This window comes from Parus major, chromosome Z (genome assembly GCF_001522545.3).
Source record: "Parus major isolate Abel chromosome Z, Parus_major1.1, whole genome shotgun sequence".
In the NCBI taxonomy this organism is placed as follows: domain Eukaryota; kingdom Metazoa; phylum Chordata; class Aves; order Passeriformes; family Paridae; genus Parus; species Parus major.
In genome coordinates, this window is record NC_031799.1 from 45,478,826 (window position 1) to 45,500,185 (window position 21,360).

The window sequence follows — 21,360 nt, forward strand, 5'->3', positions numbered from 1 at the left end:
AATTTCTTTTTACTTCATCATTTCAGCTGGGACTGCGTTGGGCCTTGGCGTTGTGAACATTCTACACACCGTGAACCCATCTCTCGTGATCCTTTCTGGAGTTCTAGCTAACCACTACGTTAACGCTGTCAAAGATGTGATAAATCGACAGGCGCTGTCCTCTGTTAAAACAGTGGATGTGGTGGTCTCAAATCTAGCAGATCCTGCTCTTCTTGGGGCTGCTAGCCTGGTACTGGATTATACTACACGTAGAATATACTAGTAGAATGACAGAAGAGTCAGAGTTGGACTATTCAGATTCCTAATGGGTGGAGGGAATACTTTGCCCCAAATTTTAATTTGATGAGAGCAGCTAATCAGAGTAGTGTTCTGAGTAGTTAGTGACTACTTCAGCATTTCCTAATTGAGGTATTATCTTTTTGTATTTTTCCTAAATTTCAGCTGACTTCATTGGAAGTAATGTGCAATTCTGTTTTTTTTAAGCACCTCTGTTGGTAAGCCTATATGTTACTTTTGAGTGTGGCTGAATTATTTATGAGCATCTCTTGCTGTATGGGGATAATGTGTATGGTGTGTAAAATTATTATAACTCTTGGGGATCCATATCTCATTTCCCACATATGTGAAATGAGAAGTTTACCAGCTTTTCAGTTTCCAGGATTCCACCCACAAAGTAAATAATGATGTAATCACCAGTAGCAGGTAGTAATTTTTGTGGGTGGAAACAAAGGCCTCTACAATAAAAAAAAGGCTACACCTAGAAATTCCTTTTCATTAAGGACATGGTAAAGGAAACCAAGTTTATTTATTACATCATCTCTAAAGGACATAGTCCCATTTTAGAATCTTTGTATATGAAGGGAAAAAAACGTACAGTTTAGTGAGCTTACAGCCTGCAGAGGAGTCCAAACAAACTGATGAGTATAGCAGTGAGCATCTTTGTCTTCTGGCTATGGCCAATAGTAAATTGTTTGAATTTTAATCTTGGGGGATTTCTCAAGAGACTTAATCTGCTACTTTCAGGGAGGCTGCTTCTTCTTTGGTAGCCAGTTAGCTGAAATTCAGCCACGTGGCACAGCTGATCATAAACAATCTTTCACTGCAGAGTGACATGATGCATCCCCTCAGCCATTCGGGTGGCTGCAGGTGCACTGCTCTTGTCCTGCTTTCACCATCAGCTTTCAGGATGGAAAGTCAAATCTGACCCTTCTCACCTTCAGAGCATTCAGAAGCCTAGGAGAAAAGTATGTCAAATACTAGTGAAGGCTTGCCTAAGTAAGCAGTGGTTTGTATTTCTTTAATGAGTCCTTGATACATAGTGCTGTCTTTATCCAGCTGCTTTTTTAGCATACTTTCAAGATGCTGCAGAAATTGAAATACCAACCCATCTATCAGCTAATCCAGAAAGACAGCTCTGGAGGAACAATCACAAGACTATCCTGTCCTGAATTTAATGACCTATCTTGACATTTAACTCAACCACGGATATTCTCAAAAGTCCAGTAAGGTGTTAGCATAGGGGCTATTTCCACGCTTGAATTTCTTCTCCAATCAAAATGAAACAATCTTCTGCAACCATTACCCTCTGCTATACAATGAACTTGGACTGAATAGCTCCTAGTACACTCACCTTCAATACCAGAGCTTTAGCTGTATGAGCAGGTCAACGAGAAACTGCAGTGAGGGTAGCTCAGATAAGGAATAATGAGGTTCTAGCAGTGAGGAGGCCTGTCATTTGATCTTTCCATCCTCTAACCATCACAAGGAATGCCTGGCTGGAATGCCTGGCTAAAAGTGGGACCAGGCTTTTGCTTTCCAGACCCTCTGAAGCTCTGTATTTCTGGTATCTAAGATGTCTTTCCCTAGCAGCTGAAGGGAGGGTACAGGCACAGAAAAAGCACGACAAACTAAAACACAGTTGAAAAGTGTTACACCTTTAACAAACGATTCTTCAAATGCTTTTGAAAATGCTTTTTTGCTGTCAATTGGCCAAGAACCTGCTGCATATGTACAAGCAGTTTATAAAATCAGAGAGAATAAAAAGTCATATTTAATAGCGTAATAGTGGTTTTGTCTCTCCTTCTTTCCCTGTTCAGAAGCATCCTTTTAACTTCAGGTACTTCAGTGTGGACCAGAGATTTTATGGACATAAGCCCTCAGTTGTATACAGTCCCAGAAGGAGCAAACATCATATGTTCGCAGAATATCTGCAGTAATGTGTTTATTTGATGCTGGTCCAGTGTCCTTTAGAGTAGTCCGTACCATGAAGATCGACTCAAGTAAGGGCAAACCAACCTTTATATCCAATACTGGGAAAATGTGCAGAAACGAAGTCCCTTTCCCCAGCCTTTACCAGTATTTCAGAGCCTAGAGCTCAGAGCATTCTCAGTACCTGCACTGGCAGCACCTGTTCATTTTGCCTGTTGCATTTTGGTTGGTTCTGCAGTGTCTGTGGCAAGTGCATGTGGTATCCTAACTGTGGGAGCCTTGGCAGGAATGCCACCCTCTGGCCCTCCAAGCAGAACTGTGTATGATATCAACAGCTTGGGCAGGACAAGACCCCTCATGAACTTGGATGTTCAGCATTACATAAGCAAGCGACAGCAGTAGAGTACCAAAAGACTGGAAAGCAAACTAAAACTGGAGTTCTTGGTTCTCAAACCAAAAAGCCAGGGCTTGGGACCGTAAGGAAAAGATGAGTTTTGATAGATACCTTTTTACAGATCACTGCTGATGCTTTGCAAACCACATAGCTAATCCATACAGAGGATTGTATACTTCAAGGTTTAGAATTTCTTTTTGGCTTCCTGACCATCAAGTTAATTCAGTGTTCTGAATCTTTGATCTGCCACCCAGACACTTGGAAATAACAAATCCATTAGCTTTCTGGTGGTGCTGAAGCACCGTCTTTCCTCCATTTAATTATAACAAAATTGTCAAAACTTGCAGGAATTACCAATGGAGGAAATGGCAATTTTGTATTGCAAAAACACAACCCAGAGTAAGGTGCGGATAGAATTTATACGTGGATTCAGTGAAATCTGAAATCGGGGTCCCTTTCAAATGCCATGGAAACATCACAGGCATTAGTAAGTATCAAACACCTGGGCTGTACACCCCCCTTTTGGACCATTCCAGATAATTATATTTGGATTAGAGCTAGTTCCACAGGACAAGGTCCTGCAGAGGAACATTCTTGCCTGCATGACAAGTACTGCTGGAGGAATCCTCTTGGCAAAGACTGTAGACACCCATGTTGACCATTCTGAAATACAAGCCTGTAATCTTTATGTTTCCCTCTTAACTGGTTGCTCAGAAAATAAAAACAAGAAGCAGGAAAGAGATAAGCCACACTGTGGACTCTGTGTCTAACTCTGAAACAGAGAGCCTGTAGAAATTAAAGGCTGCATAGCTCTCTCAGTCCTGCCTGAGAGGCTGGCCTGGGAAATTCATGGGAGGACTCAAAATAATCCTCAGAGACAGAAAACAGCCTTGCAGGTGCTGTTTGTCTGTCCCTTGTTTTCTTTGCAGGAGAAAGTCAGGGGGTAGTGAGCCCCACTGACCAATGATGGTGATGTAGTGGTTTGCTAACCAATAAGAGTTTCCTTTCTGTACTTTCCACGGATCAGTCTATAAAACAAACCTGAAGTAATAAACTAGAGATACTCTCCTAATCAACTCCCTGAGAGTCTGTGTTGCTCAATCCCAGCCGTTCCTAACAGAGCGACACCACACCATGTTGTTTTATGGCTGTTTAAAACTTAACCATGTTCCACAGGCTAAGAGGATGAATGCACAGTGCTGTTGTTTTCAGGCTCCCTGCTTTCCAGTGAACCCATGACCTCTCCATCCCTCTTCTTTACAAATGCTCATTGTAATTTCAGATTGCCTGGCTGCTGGCTGTCACTTGATCAGATGCTAAACAAAGCAAGTTCTATACCAGGATGTGTTCAGCAAGAGTCCACAGCTTCTCTCTCAATACTGCATGAGATCTTCACACACATGCAGGTGGGATTATGTTTGAAGGATAGGAAGCATCCAGGTTTTTTCCCAGATTCTGAGTAATGCTATGGAGATAAGCAGCAACAGTGGGGAAGTTAAAGCCAGTGAACAGGACTGAGCATGCACAGCCAGGCAGAGGTAGCACAACACTGTCACATGAAGTTACAAAACAGTGACAGATGCTGATCTCTGAAGAAAAGAAGTCAAGGCTTAGAAATACAAACAAGATTTGTTCAAATAAACCTGGGAATTCTTTTGCTCTGTCACAAGGTCTAAGAATCTAAAACAATTCTCAAAAAATGTCCTGACTCCAGGAGTGCTGCATTTGGTTCTGAGCTCCCCAGTACATGAGAGACATGAGCACACCAGAGCTCAACAAAGAGCCACAAAGATTATAAAGCATTTCTCCTGTGAGGGAAGGCTGAGAGCTGGAACTGTTCAACCTGGAAATGAGAAGGCTTAAGGGAATCTTATTAATGTATATAAATACCTGAAGCAAGAGTGCAAAGAAGATGGAAGCCAAGCTTTTTTCATTAGTGCCATGATAGGAGACACTGGGCACAGACTGAAAGGCCTCACAGGAGGCTCCATCTGAACATCTGGAAACACTTCCATACTGTACAGGTATCCAAGCACTGGCAGAGGTTGCCCAGAGAGGTAGTGGCATTTCACTTCCTGGAGATCTTCAGAAGGAGTCTGGATATTGTCATGGGCAACAGGCTCAACGTGGTTCTGCTTGAGCAGAGGAGCTGAACTACATGACCTCTAGAGGTCCCTTCCAACCACAGCCAGTCTGTGATTTTGTGACAGTACTGATAAAGGAAACAGTGAGCTAGTATACTCAATGTCATTTTACATTAATTTTACATACAATGTAGAATTAAGGCAGAAGAGTTAATCTGCAAAATCTGCACCACAGTTAGTGGAGGTAATCACAACCCACAGAGCTGCATTTTAAGTGTTCCAATAGGATGAAATATGTAAAAAAATCTGCAAACACATTCTTACACTCTGCAAACCCAGCATATAAAATACTGTTTTAACTTCTGTAACATTGCATTGGCCTTGAATTCGAGTCCTTGCCCATTTTCTTGGATTGCAGCTCTAAGCCACATCCATAGCCAGATAAAATATTATGTAAGATAGGAAAATAAATGCCATTACTCAGTGTGCACGAGCCCCTCTAAACAATAGATCTTTCAAATTCTCCTAAATTCATATTAACACTTTAAAGACTGTACATTTAAGGTAGTGGACTTCTCTATTAAATTATCAGCTCATTTTGGACATATTTATTTTCAGAGTTTTTTAGTGTGCAGCAAAAAGCAAATTTTCAGTCAAGGCAAATGCATAACTAGTCAAGGCTAGCAATGAGTATCAGTATTCTATGGACTTACTTCGTGCTTCAGTCCTGTTGGACTCACCTGCCACACCCTTGTGCAGTTCAGAAGATACCTTCTTGTCTTAATTTTCCATGGAATCAAGCTTTCAGACCTGTAATCTACTATCAATCAATCATTCTCATCACCACCCACCAGTAGTATCTGAATACACTTGGAAACATGAGAGTAGCTCCAGTCATTACAGACAATTGTGAGGTACAGCTTAACTGCAGCCCAACTGGAAACCATTTATTCACTACCTTACCCACCACAGGAATGCAGCTGCTAGTGAGACAGCTGCTGTGCAGCAACATCCTGAGCCTTGGTACATCGTAGTCTGCACCTGCAACCCTTTCAGACTGCCTGGACTAACCTTCCAGCTTGTACATAGAAGGTATTAAAGCAATTACGCTACACAGTAGCTAAGATACTGTGTTTTTATAAACATGGTGAAATAATGTAGGAGATTGAACAGATTAGTTTTATAAGACAGGCAGCTAAGGGTAAGGTTTAACAGAGCAAGGCTAGAATATAGCTCCTGTGACTGTTAGTTGAGCCAAGGAAGCAGAACAGAGATTTTTCTGAGTTTGTTTCATATTCAACTACCTTGGCAGACAGAACTCCAACCTAGACATGAGCAGCCTTAAGAGCAAGTCTTCCCTTCTCTTGCTCTCCAACTCTCCAGTTCACCACCCTAGCGGGAAGAAGTGTCTGCAATGGTCAGTGAGGACAAGGACACAGTTCAAAAACATCCAAGTACACCCCAGACCTTCGCATATGAAGACAGCATTGAAAACCTAGCAGAACAGAATAAGCAGTAGAATATCACAGGTCTTAACTGCTCAGTCCTCTCTCCTGTGTGTTGAGCCTGAGACAGACAGCCAGAGTGACAGCAGAAAACTACAAAACCACTTACCTTACTGCAGAAGGCAGTGTCTTCAGTCCCACTGGAAGCAAGATAAGCCCCTTAACAAGCCTGCTGTTTTAGTTTTCTTGAACTGCTGTCTAGTGTGATAAGAGAAGTTTTTAAACTAAAGCTCTCAAGAGCTTTAAGAAAGCTTAAAGAAACAAGCAGGGCAGCCTTGCAGAGACCAGAAGCACTGCTGGCTGGACATTCACCAGCAAAGTGAAATCACTAGCAATCAAGAGAAATGTTTACTCGCACTTAATTCAAACACCCTCTGTCAAAAGGAAGCAGGAGACCTCAATTCATTCAAAGTCAACACATTTTGCTGTTTAACACATCTTTAATATCAGTAATGTGGGAAGTGATACCTCAGTGCACAACAGCACAGAGACTACAATTTTGGAGGTTCTCCCATTTCAGACACAGAAAGGAAACATCAGGAAGAACATGCAATCAAACAATGATCAGCTCTAGATACATCATGATGTGGTCCAAAAAAACACATTGAAACAATTAATTAATTACTGCAAACATAACTTCTCTGAGTAAGGTTAAGATATTGCATTTTAGTGTTTCCACTGAGCTTTGCTTCAGCGAACCAGCGGAGCCTGCTTGAGCGAGATGAGGACTGAACGCATGCGGGACACATCTTTTGCCTGCTTACTAGACTTGGGATTAAAGTCACAGAGCTGAGCCACACGTTCCCACTCAGTGCCCGGAAAAACTTCTTCTGCATCATTCACAAAGGCTTCTTCAGCTGCCCTAAAAGCAATGCAATGCACCTTGTGTTAATGCCCAGCAGATAAGCCCCTCCTTCCCTCTTACAGGATGCAGTTTCTTTCAGCATGTTTCATAAGAAATGTGACCTGACAGCTGCTTGTGGACATTATGGCCACGTAAGCTCCCACTGCCCCAATCCTGGAGATGAAAGTAGATTGCAGTAGTATGCTATGCACAAGCAGTGCAGAGGATTGCAGAGGATTGTGTAAAATGTTGGAATACAGGTGTTTGGTTTTAAGAATAGTTATTGAGTTTTTGCCTAAGTAGTCGCCACACAAGCTTCCAGGAAGTAAGGTACTTCTATGTAGGCATTTAATTTATGGAGAAATGCCCAGGTTTTAACTAGTTAAGCCTCTGCCACTTGATGGCTTATACTGGACATCTGCCAACTGGAAATTTACAACTGCCTGCAAGCATGTCTTAAACAAATTCCATTTGAGGATTTGAATCAGCCCCAAGGCCTACAGGCCATCATAAAACTATCTGCTGATGATTCCCAATGCTGTAGTGAAGCAGCATGAATCATAAGGAATTTAAGCTATGAATCCCATGCTTGTGAGTGCAATAGACTACAGCATGTATCTTGGCAGAGGAGATGACTTGTTTGGGTCATCTCACAGAACATATTTCCCCTGCTCTCACCCTAAGGAGACTCTACGGAGGCTTTTGATATTATGTACTGGATAGTGCCAGTGGCATCCCAGCTGTATTATTTTGGCTTTTCTGTGCTGCCAATAGCATTGCTTCAATGCAGGAATAACACTCCAGCATCTAGTTTACATGAACTGTGGGGCCCTGGTAGCTGCCTGAGTGCAGAAGCAGTAAGCATCAAGAGATCAAACCAAATCCATCTACTCCAACAAGCAGTACAGAGAAAGCAGTGAAAATGACTCTCCCATGAGGGTTCAGCACTATTCACAGGGATGATAAGGTTACAGACACCACTGAAGACAAGGATCACTACAACACTGCTACTTTATGTGACATGACACTTTTAAGGGGCAGTGAAGATTTTTTTACTTAACTGTTCTAGGCTGTAGCAAGGATGATTTATGTTTGTGCTTAAAGGTGAAGAGAAGAAAAGAAACAAGGAGAGAAAGTTTAAGTCAGATATAGAAAATGAGAATGAGTTTAATGCAGATGATTAGCTGGCTGAACATGCACTAGTAGCTTAGCCTACATTCCGGAAACAGGCAGCCAGTTTTATTATGCAGCACTTACACTGCACATTTGCATTGGACATATGAAAATAAGGGTTTTATTGAAAAAGTGTTACAAAACCAACTCCAGGAGATTTCAGAAAAGTTAAACACCACCTGTAAATCCATCATTTCACAAGTCTTGGTTTACATCCACCTACAGTTAGCTGTGAATTTCACACCAAACTTCAATATTAATGCACTCAAAGCCACAACACGGCTCACCAGTACACCTTCTAAAGGTGTCACCTTAGAATCTGTGGCATATCCATCTTTCAATTCAAGTCTACAAATTAAGGGAAGAAATTAAAATACATGAACAAGCCAATGAACATTGCAATCCTTCTACCCCTCAGAAACTAGCATGCTCACTGGGGCTTGAAAGTCTCAGCTCTGTTTTCACTGACCTATTAGGCTGGTAAAACATCTACACTGCTCCTTAATGTCTTCCCAGCAGTTTACACTGATGTCCCAATACCACATTCTTGTACTTTCCACCTGTTCTCTAACAGCCTCCTACTTCTATAAGCACGCACATTTTCTACCCTGATTTATGTCAGGCAATTCCTTTCTACCTTCCCTGGCTTGTGAACCTTTATGTGCAAGCATTGTTTGAATATTTTTCTGACACGTAGGCAAGGAAAGTGGTCACTGCCTATCACAGAGTTAAACACTGCTTCTCTGTGGAAGGACTAAACACAGCACCCATGTGAAACTGCAGGCACTAACCCACACCCCCAGCAAGGCATCTTGCTAAGCTATGTTCACTGGCCTAGAAACAACTGTAAACCCTTAGGTCTAAAGACTACTGAAGTCAAAATTCCAGTGGTATGTACACTACACAACTTAAAGTGAAAGTGCTAGGCTTTGTGCAGTGCATACAGGAGAACAGCACTTAACACTGCAGACCAGAAGCGGTCTAGGAAGTAAATATTCAGAAGGCACCTTCAGACATTTCAGCACTATTTCTGATCCTGCTTATTACTGTGTTGACTAGCAAACAGAATTAGTAGTTAAGCAACATACACATAACCAATCACGTCAGCGAAGGGTTGTTTGTAGAAAGCTTCATCTGCCACCCTAGGTAGCAAGTAGTCCAACAGGCAGGCAAGCAGGCAGGAGAAAAGAGATAAGGATGAGAAGTACGGAACACAGCTAAAGGCAGTTTTAACAAGCACATTAGCCTTGCATCACCTAGACTTACTGTAACAGGAAAGCAGTTACCACATGGAATGTGTCAATTAAGCCATTGGTCAGAGAGGCAACACAGAAATTCTGCTACATCCTAGAAGTTTAGACCATCTAGTTGAGGACTAGAGCCCCAGTATTAGCAGTAAACCACTTCCAGAGGATAGAAACTACCATCAGGCAAGAGATCTCACCAGGATGATGAGAATGCCAAACACTTCTGTGCAACACCTGTTTAACGAACCCAGCTCCAGACTCCATATCCTGCACTCAAACACTGGCCGTAATAAACCTATGAGGGCATCATGAGCTCTGGCCACCTACTACAACAGTACTAATCCTGTTGCCCTTTCTTGCCCAACCAAAAGATAGTGAATTCCTCACTGAATGGAAGTGGCAAATCCATAATTCTGACAGCAGCACAGACCTCCTTTATTCCTTTAGAAAGAAGAGAGTTGTCTACCTAGGACTTAATTTAAGACAAACCTGATGGCCATTTTGATAAGAAAAGTTGTATTTCAAAAAAACAAACAAAAAAAAGCCAACAACAGAATTAACAAAACAGCAGTTCATCTTGAACCCTGTGAGTTCCCAAAATATAAAGTAGTCTTGATGATTACCTGGATAGAATGAAGTAGAGATTTAAGAGGCACTAAGTCAGTTCTATCACATTTACCTTCACACAGCTTGAAGTCAAAATTCCACAGAGAACTTCTAATAAAGTGTGAGAGCTTACTATTCCAGCAACCAAGTTATCACTTTCTGACATAGGACCCATAATTAGACAATTCAAACCAGTACAGATACAGTCAGCATTTAGTTTTTCACTAGCAGGACTGAGTCATGTTATACCTGAACTGCTTCCAAAAAGAGCAGCAAAAGGTTTTAAGACATTTAATGAAATTACCTGTAGCCAAGATTAACTAGAATGCCACTTCCATATGTTCTAAAGTAAGCAAGTAAGAAAGCTAGTATCAGGGTAGGTAATTGAAGATACTGAAGGCCCGTGCAGGTGGGAGTGTGACAACAACTGAGTAGAGTAAAATATTTTCTGGCCATGTTCAGGCGTCATGTCCTAAGGAATCTTCAGTAATACTTGATCATCATCTTAATGCTTCCTGGACATTTAATCTAGATTATTTAAGAAAAGTTAAAAAGATAGGTAGTAGGAGTATTTACTTTAATGATCTGAATGACTATTGCCTTAGGATATACAAGAAATACTCTAACCTCCCTCCACAATTATTTTCATAACTAGAACCATAACTCTTCTGATAGCTGAGGAAACTTTACCTGTTACTGGCTTTTGTTTTCTCGAGCTTTTCATCTTGCCTTGCATACCACTCTTCCAATTCTTTTATTGCTTTCTCTTTCCATTCTGCTTCCTGCTTTCGCGAGTTTGCATCTGAAGATTTAAGAACTGCTTTGTCAGTCATGTTTGTATCCAAATGCATCTTACAAGCATTTCAACTGATGATTTAGGGTGCATCCTAGTGCAGACAATTGCTTCACCAACTTGGGTAAGGGCTAGGAGATTTCCTGATTCAGGCAATGAGAACTCTAAATACTACAAACATTCAAAGGATTAGCTAAACAGAATTCCTGTGCTGCATGACTGGGACAGTCCACTTTAGTTTAGGACAGGAATTTTGCAGAGTAGTTCAGATTCAGTGGATCCATTGGTCTGCAAACTGCTCAAACCAGAAACACTTACCTTGCTATGCCAGTGCTGGAACAAAGCTTAGTAAAGCTCTGTGCTTAGACAAAGTGAAGGAACCTGGCACTCCACATACTTTTACACACAGCCTACAGCTCAGGACAACCTCATCTGCTGTAACTAGCCCAAAAGAGGAGTGAAAGGGTCAGCTCCATCCAGAATTACATTTTACAGAAGGCTCTGCCCTAACAATTTCAAGCAAAGGCTCCACCATGTAAGTGGGAAGCGCACCAGTTTGTAGTCTCTTATATGCTGTCCATGGGTAGGTACCACTGCATTTGATAGCTGCATTTAGTCTAGTTAATAATCCATTACTTTCTTAATTTAGTTATTAGATTAAGATCCATATGACAACAGATGGTCTAAGCAATTACAAAATGAGTAATCCTTATCCTTTGAAATAAACTACTGCTTGCAGTATTTACTATCATCTTTGTAACTTAAAAAAGTTGTTCATTTTCTGTCAGCTCATCTCTAAGTAACGGTTCAGAGAGCCTCTTGCTTGCTGACTCCCACACCAGTATTAAGTCTGCTTACTAGAAGATTCACCCAGGCTTGCTCCTTGAACTCAGGAAGCATGTTAAGACTGAAGAGGCAGTGCGATGGTTCAGAATTCTGCTGCTTAAGAATCATAAAATGGCTTGAGTTGGGAGAGGCCTTAAAGATCACCTAGTTCCACCTCCTCTGCCAAGGGCTGGGACACCTTCCATTAGACCAGACTGCTCAAAGCCCCATTCAGCCTGGGATGGGGCATCCACAGCTTCTCTGGGCAACCTGTGCCAGTGCCTCACCACCTTCACCATAAAGAATTTTTTCCTAATGGCTAATCCAAATCTACCCTCTTTCTGTTTAAAGCCTCTTGTAAACTACACACCCTTGTAAAAATTCCCTCTCCAGTTCTTTTGTAGGCCCCCTTTAGGTACTAGAAGGCTGCTCTAAGGTCACCCAGAGCCTTCTCTTCTCCAAGCACACAACCCCAACTCTCCCAGCCTGAGTGAAGCTGATATTAAGTTACTCAACAAATACCATGCTTACCAAGTTGCTCCAGGCGCTCCTTTTGCTCCTCTCTCCACTTACGAATACTTTCAGGTTCTGATTGCAGTCGATCTGCTTGGGAGATGGCAGCATAGCAGTCTGTGGGACCATTACTCTCCTTGGAGGAAAGAAATACTAAAGTCATTTGTACATAACAAGAGGATATTTCAGATAACTGCCTGCCAGCTATATAAAATTAGATTCTATTTGAACAGAGCCAATAATACATTCATTTGATGTTATAACACATTTGCACCATTAAAAAATCTTGCTACAAATTACAGCAGAATTGAAGGAAATTAAGACGACTTCCTGCAGAAATCAAGGATCAAACAAAAATTCAAGACAACTGGAAATGTAAGTGCCATGAACACTTAGTGTCAGAGCACTAAGCCTGCAGAATCAAGAAGACAATGCCTAGCACCTAATTACACAGCTGTAGGCCAGATCTTCTGTGAGTTAATCTCTCCTTAAATATTTGCTGTGAAAGTAATTTTCTTTATGGTTTTGTGCACAGGAGTATAAAACATTCTTTGCAGCTTGTTTGTCTACTTCAAGAGACATTTGCATGTCACATTACAAAATTTGGATTGCTCTATGTAGCTTATAACACAAGAGACATTTCAATATTTAATCAACAGAACAGTGAGAGTACTAGAATCCTTTTCACAATGTAACATCTCAAAGGCTTAAAATTAATAGGGGTAACATTAATACACCAGATTTACAAAGCTAATAAATATTATGGTATTTGCTACAGAAGATACTTGAAGTTTACCAATTTTTATTGCTTCATCCTACCCCTAACAGAAATAAGAAATACCACTCCTAAGACTACCAGGTCAATTGCAATTGACCACAGATTTGGCTGTGCCTTGCCCCTCTCTGGACCTCCTGTAGCCCTCAATGAAGGACTAATGCAAAGAGAAGACACTAGGCTGGAGCAACACCACCAGGCTTCACATTTCATCCAAAGAAAAATAAAGTGGCCAGACAAAAGGCCAGCTAGTTAAGGTAGCTAAAACCTAAGTTATGTATAGCCCATTCAGTCTCTTCTTTCTCATTAAGAGGAAGCTCTGTCAACCAAAACAACTGGTCTCTTAGAATTCCAAACACAAAATCAAGGTATCTAAAGAGGGCAGTATGCCGTCTGTTGTACAAGGAAGCACAAAGAGCCTGTAAAATACAAGTTGTCCCATCAATCTCACAGTAATGCTGAGGATATAAGAATGTCAGCAGCAGTGATAGCTGCTTATGCCTCCACAAAGCTCAGCATTCACTTAAAACTCTAAGGAGAAGTACATCGCTCATACATTGCTTCATTCCCAAACATTCATTTAACAAGGGTTAACGAGCCAACTGTGACACCAGGCAATGACCATGCCTTGGACAAACTGGTGTGAAACTCAGTTCCAACAAAGTGATTGCCTCAGCATGCCTCATACCTCCCTGACACCAATGAAGCAGGTATCTCCTCCTTTTGTCATTACCATGGCATCCTTTCATACTGTGATTGAGCTTTTTAGCCATCAGTTTGATTTCATGCAACTTCATGTCACTAAGAAATGTACAGAGTTTTCAGTCCGTTCCCTGTAAGGCCATGTTGATAAGACAACCAGGATGCATTAATTATCTTTAAAGAGCAAAAAATCTGAAAACTCTGCTTTAAACTAGGTAATCAGAGCACACTTTCAGCTTAGCAGTCAGTGCAAGTCAATGTAAAGTCATACCAGAGAGCCTATCAGTCTGCTTTACAGTGCTTATGTACTGTTAAGCCACATTTCAAAATGAACTGCTGCTCTATGGTGCTTCTAAGTTCAGAGGATGGGCATAATTTAAAACACTGACAACTTTATGAGATGAGCTACCAGAATAGAAGACCCTCCTCAGAAATGAGATAAAATTACTTTAAAAACAAGAAATAGGAAGTATTAGTCTACATTAAGGTAAAGTTCTCAGCACATTCTAAGTACAGAATACTTCTATCTTACCTGATAGACATCCCCGTTAACCACTCCATCAACAGCATCTGTAAAGAGGTGACTTGTTTAGTCATTTGAGAAAAGATAGAACAGCCAGATTTACTGATTTCTGTAACTTGTATGGAAAGCTTTACTAGAGTATGTAATGTGGGAGTTGTGAAAGTGATTGTTACTTGATACCCCGCAGGGACACTTCCTTCTCCCTGCACTTTTTTGCACAGGCATGAAAAACCAAGGGAGCTACCATTCTGCAGAACTAGAAATACCAGGTTGTTTCTTCATCATGAGATCCTGCTTGTAACAACAGAAGAAGCTGAGAAGCTGCTACAGACTGCATTCTAAAGCTACTCCCACTTTGTCCTCCCCCTCTTAGAAGCTGACTACTATACAACTGTTCTGAAGTTAAAAGGATGACTACCACTTTTTTTAGTATCTGCCTGGAAGATTAAGAATCCTGCAGCCAACAACTGGTAATTCTTATCCTACTGTTGTTATCTCCTAATTAGCTCAAAAGATATAGCTAACATTCCTAGCAAAGTCACCTTTCTGCTACCACCTGTGATGATATGCTTGATAGCTTTCTGCTTCAGTTGCAGCATTATTATCTCTGAAGTGACAGTGGCAACAGAGCTTCAGGCTCAGGTACAAATCTTTGCCAAAAAAGCCTAAAATTTCATCTTTTTAAAACAAATCCATAGGGAAAACATGCCAGTTGTGAGGCAAATTTTTAGGTTTTTGAAACTATTTAAATCTCTGGACTCTATAAAACATACCAAGATTTTCAAGAACTGCTAAATCTCAGCAGGGCATCTCTCTGGAGCAGCACAACGTAACATCTGTCTGCATGATATACCAAGTATTCATGTTACTCATGCCACCACAGATAAATCTATCACACAGAATTGTTCCCACCATAATACACCCCTCAGTGAAAGAAGTGACTGCAACAAACAGTAAGCAGAAAAATCAAGTTATTTTGCACCACCTTCTTAAAAATAGATAGCTGACTGACCTAAAACTAAGTGAGTTATGCTGCTGTGTCCTATTGTTTGTGGCTAGATATGCACCAGTATCACAGTACTACCAGCAAATGGCACACAGGAAGTTCTTCATGCTACTTTATCAGGGAACCAGGCAAGTGTTTTACATCTTTATCTCTGAGCCCCAAAGAGCAATCATTAACTGTGTCATGTAGAGGACTGTAAACTCATCACTTCAAGAATGGCAGTTAAGTTGGAGGATACTAATCCCCAAGAACATAGTTACTAACTTTTGCAGGGGAAGACTCACAAAAAAAAAAAAAGCTTTTCCATTATGAGAAACTGGTATTTTATAACTAGACTCCTATATGAGAGATGGTTGCTACTTTATCAGATTCCTAATCCTCTGTAAGGTACAGGAGGGCTTTACAAAGACTAAAGTGACCAGCTGGGCGAGAGAGCTTATAAATCATGACGATGCTTCCAAGGACAGTAATAATATGTTTAAGCTTTCTTGTCACACCAAAAAAACATTCATTATAGTCTTCACTACTGAGGGTGGTAGTCTGCTCAGGTGAAAGGAACAACATCACTGCTTAAAGCTGTGCCTGAGATGAAACACATAGGTTTGTCTAAGGCCCATTTTTGTTCTGCAAAGAAACAGCCGCTAACAGACACTGAACTAAGTGTTTCTAGAGGGCACCCGGGTCAGAAGCATTAGCAATATTAGAACAAATTTCCCATCTGTTCTGAGCTCCCTAGAACTTGCAATTAAGCTGCAGAGTCAGCATGCTGACTGAGCATATCACAAGCAGAAGAGGAAACAGAACTGTACCAGCATGCTGTCATCTGCCAATGCAAGTGTGCTAACTGGAACAAGACCAACAGTCAAACATTCCTTCACTTCAGCTCTCCAGTCTTTGTGCTTGTATAATTAAGTATGAAGTGTAGAAAAACTACCTGTTTGCCAGCCTTCATATCAGTAATCAATGCTAGTTGTGTATCAGATTTTTCTGTTCACAGAAACATGCAATTTCATAACCTTCGCACAGAAAAAGCCTAAATACTGATAGTGGCATCATAACATTTTCAGAAGCCATGAACAATGAGACCATTCCTACTGGTTTCAGAGTCCATCTAATTCTATCACAGTATTGTATCTCCTGAAGTTAAAATTCACATATTTAGAACCATCTCAGTTAGTAATGATCCATACTCCTTGCTGATTGCTTTTGAACTTAAGATAAACTCTTATTTTTAAGGGCACTGTTGCAATGAACACGCCCAAACATCTACAGTTCTGCAACACATGCTGACAATATGGTAATAATGAACTTTCATACAGCAACACAATTATTTTTTAGAGTCTGGAAGTGTCTGGAGAGGATAACTCATACCAGCTGCCTTAAATTCACAGAAGATACAACACCCAAGCTTGCCAGAAATAGAAAGCTAGCATCAATGCCCTCCACATTTACTACAGCTTACAAAAGAAATGGCTGGGTAGCTTGAAGATAAATACAAAAACCATTTTGTCATTTCAGTCCTAGAAATCAATATGGCCTCAGAGGTTTATCATAATGATGATCAACTATCATGAAGTCTACTATTGGCATTATTACCACTCACTACCACTTGGCCTAAAAGGAAGTTAGCTTAGCCTTGTTCACCAGCCTCTCTAAAGTCTTATTCTCAATGCAAAAGAGGACTGTTACCCAGAATATCAGAGGAAGGGCTCTGCAGTACACTGAAACTTTTTTTTTTTTTTAATACATTAATACATTGAAATATTTGAAGTATTTTTTATGAGTTACCTTCAGCATCTCTTTTAAGCAATAAGTACTCTAAGTAGTGCTACTTTCAGTGAGCTAGCAGCTCTAGTTAAAGGAACAGAAGAACATAAAGTTTAATATATTCTGACATAAGGTTAAATAACTCCACCACTCAAGGCCTAGATTCCCATCATTTTCATTTAGGCACAGTAAAGCTTTCCTTTTACCTACCTCTTACCCGTAAGATGATAAGAAAGAAGAATCTTTCACAAAACTTTTGTTTACATAGTTATGGAAGAACCTGGAGAAGAAATTATTTTTCTAGCCATAACTCATTCTCATGCCTGTGTGCAAAATAAAGCCAAGCAGCTCAGGAAGTGTGCTTCTTTCCAGTGTTTTAGTTCTAATCTCCTGTCCTATCAAAACCCATTAGTCCCCTCATTTTCATTATAATCAATAGGCTAGGACTAAAACACACCTGCAATGATAGTGTGCTGTAACAGCTTCTGCAATTTTCCAATGTAACAGCTTCTGTAATTTCCACTAGTATCTTCTTGAAAACAAAAAAATTTATTTTTCTGTCTTGACTTCATAATAATGCAGCATCATTAACACAAGCTAGACAGATATCATCCCTTTATCAAAACTTTCTCAGTGCTGTGTTATGGGGCTCTGAAGCCTCAGATGCTGATTGCATAGCAAAATCCAGATCAATGGCTGTTCAAACAATTAAGAAAAAAATCAATAGCTACAGACAAGAACTCTTTCTGTCTGTTGTGCTAACTACAGAAACAGGAGGAATCAATTCTTTCCCAAACAATTTTAAAACAAATTGATACTCAGTTCCTAAAAGGCAATTAAATTAAATACCTAGACAAACCACCAGACACAATTAATTTTCTTAATTGCTAGTCTCATGAATATCTTTCAGAGACAGAAAAACATAATTCAGTCAAGTTCATATAAAACTTACAGAGCGTGAAAATGTGAAAGCAATGCTTGAGACTAGTCAGCCTACATTAAACTTGTGTATTTGCATGATTGTCTAACTGCTTGTCTTTTAATTAAATTCCCCTAAGAATCTACTCAACAAACTGCCATAAGGATTTTATATTAGCATACATAGGTCCAAGTATCTAGACCACACATTCCCCCTTGAACTCTCCCTTGCTCAGAAAACATACCAAGTGAATTGATACAACCTTAAGACTTACTGCTGTCACAATCTCACTGCAAATATATGGACAGTGATTCATCACTGAAAAAGAAATCTCACAAGACATCACATTACTAATACCTAGCCAACAGCACTGTATTACTTGATTTATACAGTACTCCCTGTTTTCTGGAGCAGGGATTATGCTTCACCTCCAAGGGAAATAAGATTAGGTTTTTGCATGCTCAGGCAGCTTGAATGGCATAGCTATTTACATAATGAATGGCCTACTGGATCAGGCCTGGATCAGTATTCCAACCCTCATTAAGGCAACATGAAATGATGCTGTGTGGGAAACACGAGCTTGGCAACATTCTGCCATTACCCCCATACTCACCCATTACGACAATTAATGGAACTCCTAATATTAGTATTTTCAATTCATGATGCTTGCTTTTGTCCACATATTTGTCTAATCATTTACCAAGAGACTGAAATTGAAAGACTGTTGATGAGACGCTATGATTCTTAAAAGTGTATTTCAAGAAGCTGATGACTGCTTGTCACTATATCTGAAGTTAAGATCTTCAAACTTCAGGTGAGAGCTGCCCAAGTTATTACTTTTGGCCCAGTACTTAGAAAGAACTTATCCAGCAGACCTGTAAATAAGGGGTTCAAAAAAGGTTACGGTTAAAAAAAGTAAATCCACAAATCCCTGGTCACGATGCTTAAGGATTTACATAAGAACTTGCATTGTTTCAAGAAGAAATTTGCATTCACCTATTCAATTACAGAAGAGTTTAATGAACTGATATGCCAGAGACTACAAATGTCTGATATTTATAAGAATCAGATGGTAAGAAATGCCTAACACAAATGGCAACAGAAGTCATTAGATCATTTGTCACCATGCCTGAACCAGTACATTTTGCATGGCTGAAGTTTGTGCTTTTTAACATGGGGGAAGAGAGTACAGGCTCTGACAGTCAACAGAGATCAATGTTCTGGTAAGAAACAGGACCACCAAAACTCCACAAGCATCATCTCCCATGCCTATTTAACAGGCCAGAGCATAAGTGCAATCCCATGGCATAAAAGAAAGCAAGATAACATATAGTTCCTGCCTAGACTTCCCAGATCCTTGGATCATATTATCATATTTATTATTTTATGAACTTTTTTCTAAAGATCTCTAATAACCCTTTCGCACTCCATGACAAGTCAACTTACATGACTTGAGAAAAAGTGCTTGAAAGGCAGTTTAAGAGCTACTTTTAAATATCAAAGCAATCTAGAAGCATTGAACAAATCAACTTTTTGACAAGGAAACAGTTTGTAACAGGCATCACTGTATGTATGTAGAGAACATACTCCTCTAGTTGTTCTAGTGAGAAAGGCCATTGTGAGAAAGGCCAATGATAGATTTTTTTGTAAACTACAAAAAAACAAACTACATTTGTTTTCAAATGGCTACTTTAATTTTCTAGAGTCTGTTTGGAACATAAAGTCCATGCATGTAAGGATTATGTTTGTCTAAGGCTTCTGAAAATAGGAAGTGTCCATTGTGTCTGTTTCTGCACTATACATAGAATATGGAAGTCAAATTATGTGTGATACCAAAACAGGATGGTGTTTTGATAACAATTATCCTCAATTTCTTGTGCTGGAGCAAGATAGTGCACAGTAAACAACTTTTTTTTCAGGCGTATGAAATCCATATGTTTTGGAGCTTATGAGTGAGCTGACATTAAGGGCAGTGCTACCACTAAATAAGGTCTCCACTACCCAGTTTATCTAGATGAGCGCTATTCACAGAGAGACTACAAACTTGCCCCCTCATACATAAGATACGTCAGTAACTTCTGGTATCAGGTTGCAAAATGAAGACTTAATTCTAATCATGTTCCGACAATTAACTGGGGAGCAGTTATTCAACTTAATCTGAAGGAGAGTGGCATCCTACTGCAGTGACAAAGGGATGTCACATGAGAGCAAATATGTCCCTGTGGTGCTAGTGACAAGTAGAAGTAAAGTCTTCAGAGAGTGTTGCAACATCAACCCCTTTCCACTCAGGCCTGTTAAAACCTTTCATAAGGAGAAGTGTTTATTTTGGGCTGCTTTAGCTACCATTAGACTAACTGGAAACACACTGACCTATACTCCTCAATGCACGGTTCCCACCCTTCTCCAAACGCGGGCTCTGCAGTGCTGGGTTTGCTACATTCAGTACAAAGGTTACCAAGGAACAAAGGCTAAAGGTTTAGTAAAATTAAACATTAGCTTAACTGCTCTTATGCTTTAAGACTAAGATCACCCTCGCTGAAGACAGAAACTCAAGTGGCGGATTTATCCGGCTTTCAGAAGCCTTCCTTCAGGCAAGCTCCTGGATTAGACGAGATCAGCACCGTTCGCATTAGGATACGGGCACGCCTTAGACATCTTCAGGGGATACAGACTATAACCGAGGGAGCAGGGAGGTAGCTTGCCTTGTGGCACAGTGCACCCAGGCCGGCCCCGGCCCACCCCCGGGACCACCCCGGCCAGCGGGGGCCCGCTCGGGGCAGAGCGCCAGGGCGAGGGTCCCGCCCGCGCCGCCCCTGACGGACGAGGGGAGCGGGGACCCCCTCACCCCCCAGCCCCACCCGCCGCCCCCGCAGGACGTACCCAAGCCGAGGCCCTCGGGACCCTGCAGCGCCTCGGGCACCTCGCCGTTCTCCAGGATGCCGTAGCCCTCGTCGTTCTCGATGCCCGCGATCTCGTTCTCTTGCTGCGCCAGGAAAGCGGCGGCGGGATCCTCCTCGCCACCGTCGGGCATCCCGTTCCCGGACAGCGGCTGCTGCGGCTGCTGGGCACCGAAGAGCTCCGTGTCGGCCATGGGTGAAGACGAGCGGGCGGGCAGCTGCGGCTCCGCACCGCGCCTACGCCGGGCAGCAGCGCGGAAGGGGCGGGGGCGCCCGCCTGCGCCAATGAGCGGCGAGCGCAGCCGTCTGCACCCAATCAGCGAGCGGCCGTGGCGGGGCCTGTGGAACGCGGACCAATCAGCGCCCAGAGAGCGGCGGGCGGGCGGGGCGGAGCGCGGTCCCGGTGCCCGGCCGCGGTGCCCACAGGAGCCCGGCGCACCGGCGGGCTCCGCTCCCTCGGGCTGCGGCGGCACCGGGGTCGCCTCTGCCAGCCTGCCAAAGCACAGGCGCTCCCTTGGGACAAGACACGGGTCCGTCGGCAACTTGGAGACAAATTCAAACCAGCAGAATACGTCCAAA

At 41.6% G+C, this 21,360-nt stretch overlaps 2 protein-coding genes across 11 annotated transcripts in view; one reads left to right on the top strand and one right to left on the bottom strand.

The window, feature by feature from the left end:
* Window positions 1–2,062, top strand: part of GNE (glucosamine (UDP-N-acetyl)-2-epimerase/N-acetylmannosamine kinase) — a 38,761-nt gene extending 36,699 nt beyond the window's left edge. For 4 of the 5 annotated variants that reach the window (XM_015652966.1, XM_015652968.1, XM_015652967.3 and 1 more), the window contains one exon: window positions 27–262. In XM_015652966.1, coding sequence (XP_015508452.1) covers window positions 27–262 — 236 coding nt within the window. Of the gene's footprint in view, window positions 1–26 lie in introns of all 5 variants that reach the window. The other variant, XM_015652965.2, reaches the window with a different exon arrangement.
* On the bottom strand, window positions 769–21,108 carry CLTA (clathrin light chain A). Of its 6 annotated transcripts, none has more exons than XM_015652970.1 (7): window positions 20,765–21,108; window positions 14,202–14,239; window positions 12,211–12,325; window positions 10,752–10,863; window positions 9,297–9,350; window positions 8,097–8,132; window positions 6,612–7,053 (listed from the first exon to the last, which is right to left on the bottom strand). In XM_015652970.1, the coding sequence occupies exons 1-7, from the start codon at window positions 20,973–20,975 to the stop codon at window positions 6,882–6,884; spliced, it is 738 nt and encodes a 245-aa protein (XP_015508456.1). In that variant the 5' UTR covers window positions 20,976–21,108; the 3' UTR covers window positions 6,612–6,881. The 6 variants fall into 6 exon arrangements, with proteins under 6 accessions (XP_033367288.1, XP_015508456.1, XP_015508455.1 ...); XM_015652969.1 differs by having other exon boundaries at window positions 12,211–12,328; window positions 20,765–21,055; XM_015652972.2 differs by lacking the exon at window positions 8,097–8,132 and having other exon boundaries at window positions 12,211–12,328; window positions 20,765–21,055.
* Window positions 21,109–21,360: the final 252 nt, after the last annotated feature.

Bases quoted from the DNA above. Each gene is read 5' to 3' on its own strand.
- CLTA (XM_015652969.1), bottom strand. From the start codon at position 20,975: ATGGCCGACACGGAGCTCTTCGGTGCCCAGCAGCCGCAGCAGCCGCTG. The intron at 9,351-10,751 runs GTAAAGTTTCCT...CTTGCTACCTAG, and splicing joins AAAACAAAAGCCAGTAACAG to GGTGGCAGATGAAGCTTTCT. The intron at 8,133-9,296 runs GTATGTTGCTTA...TTCACCTTTAAG, and splicing joins GCTGACGTGATTGGTTATGT to CACAAACATAAATCATCCTT.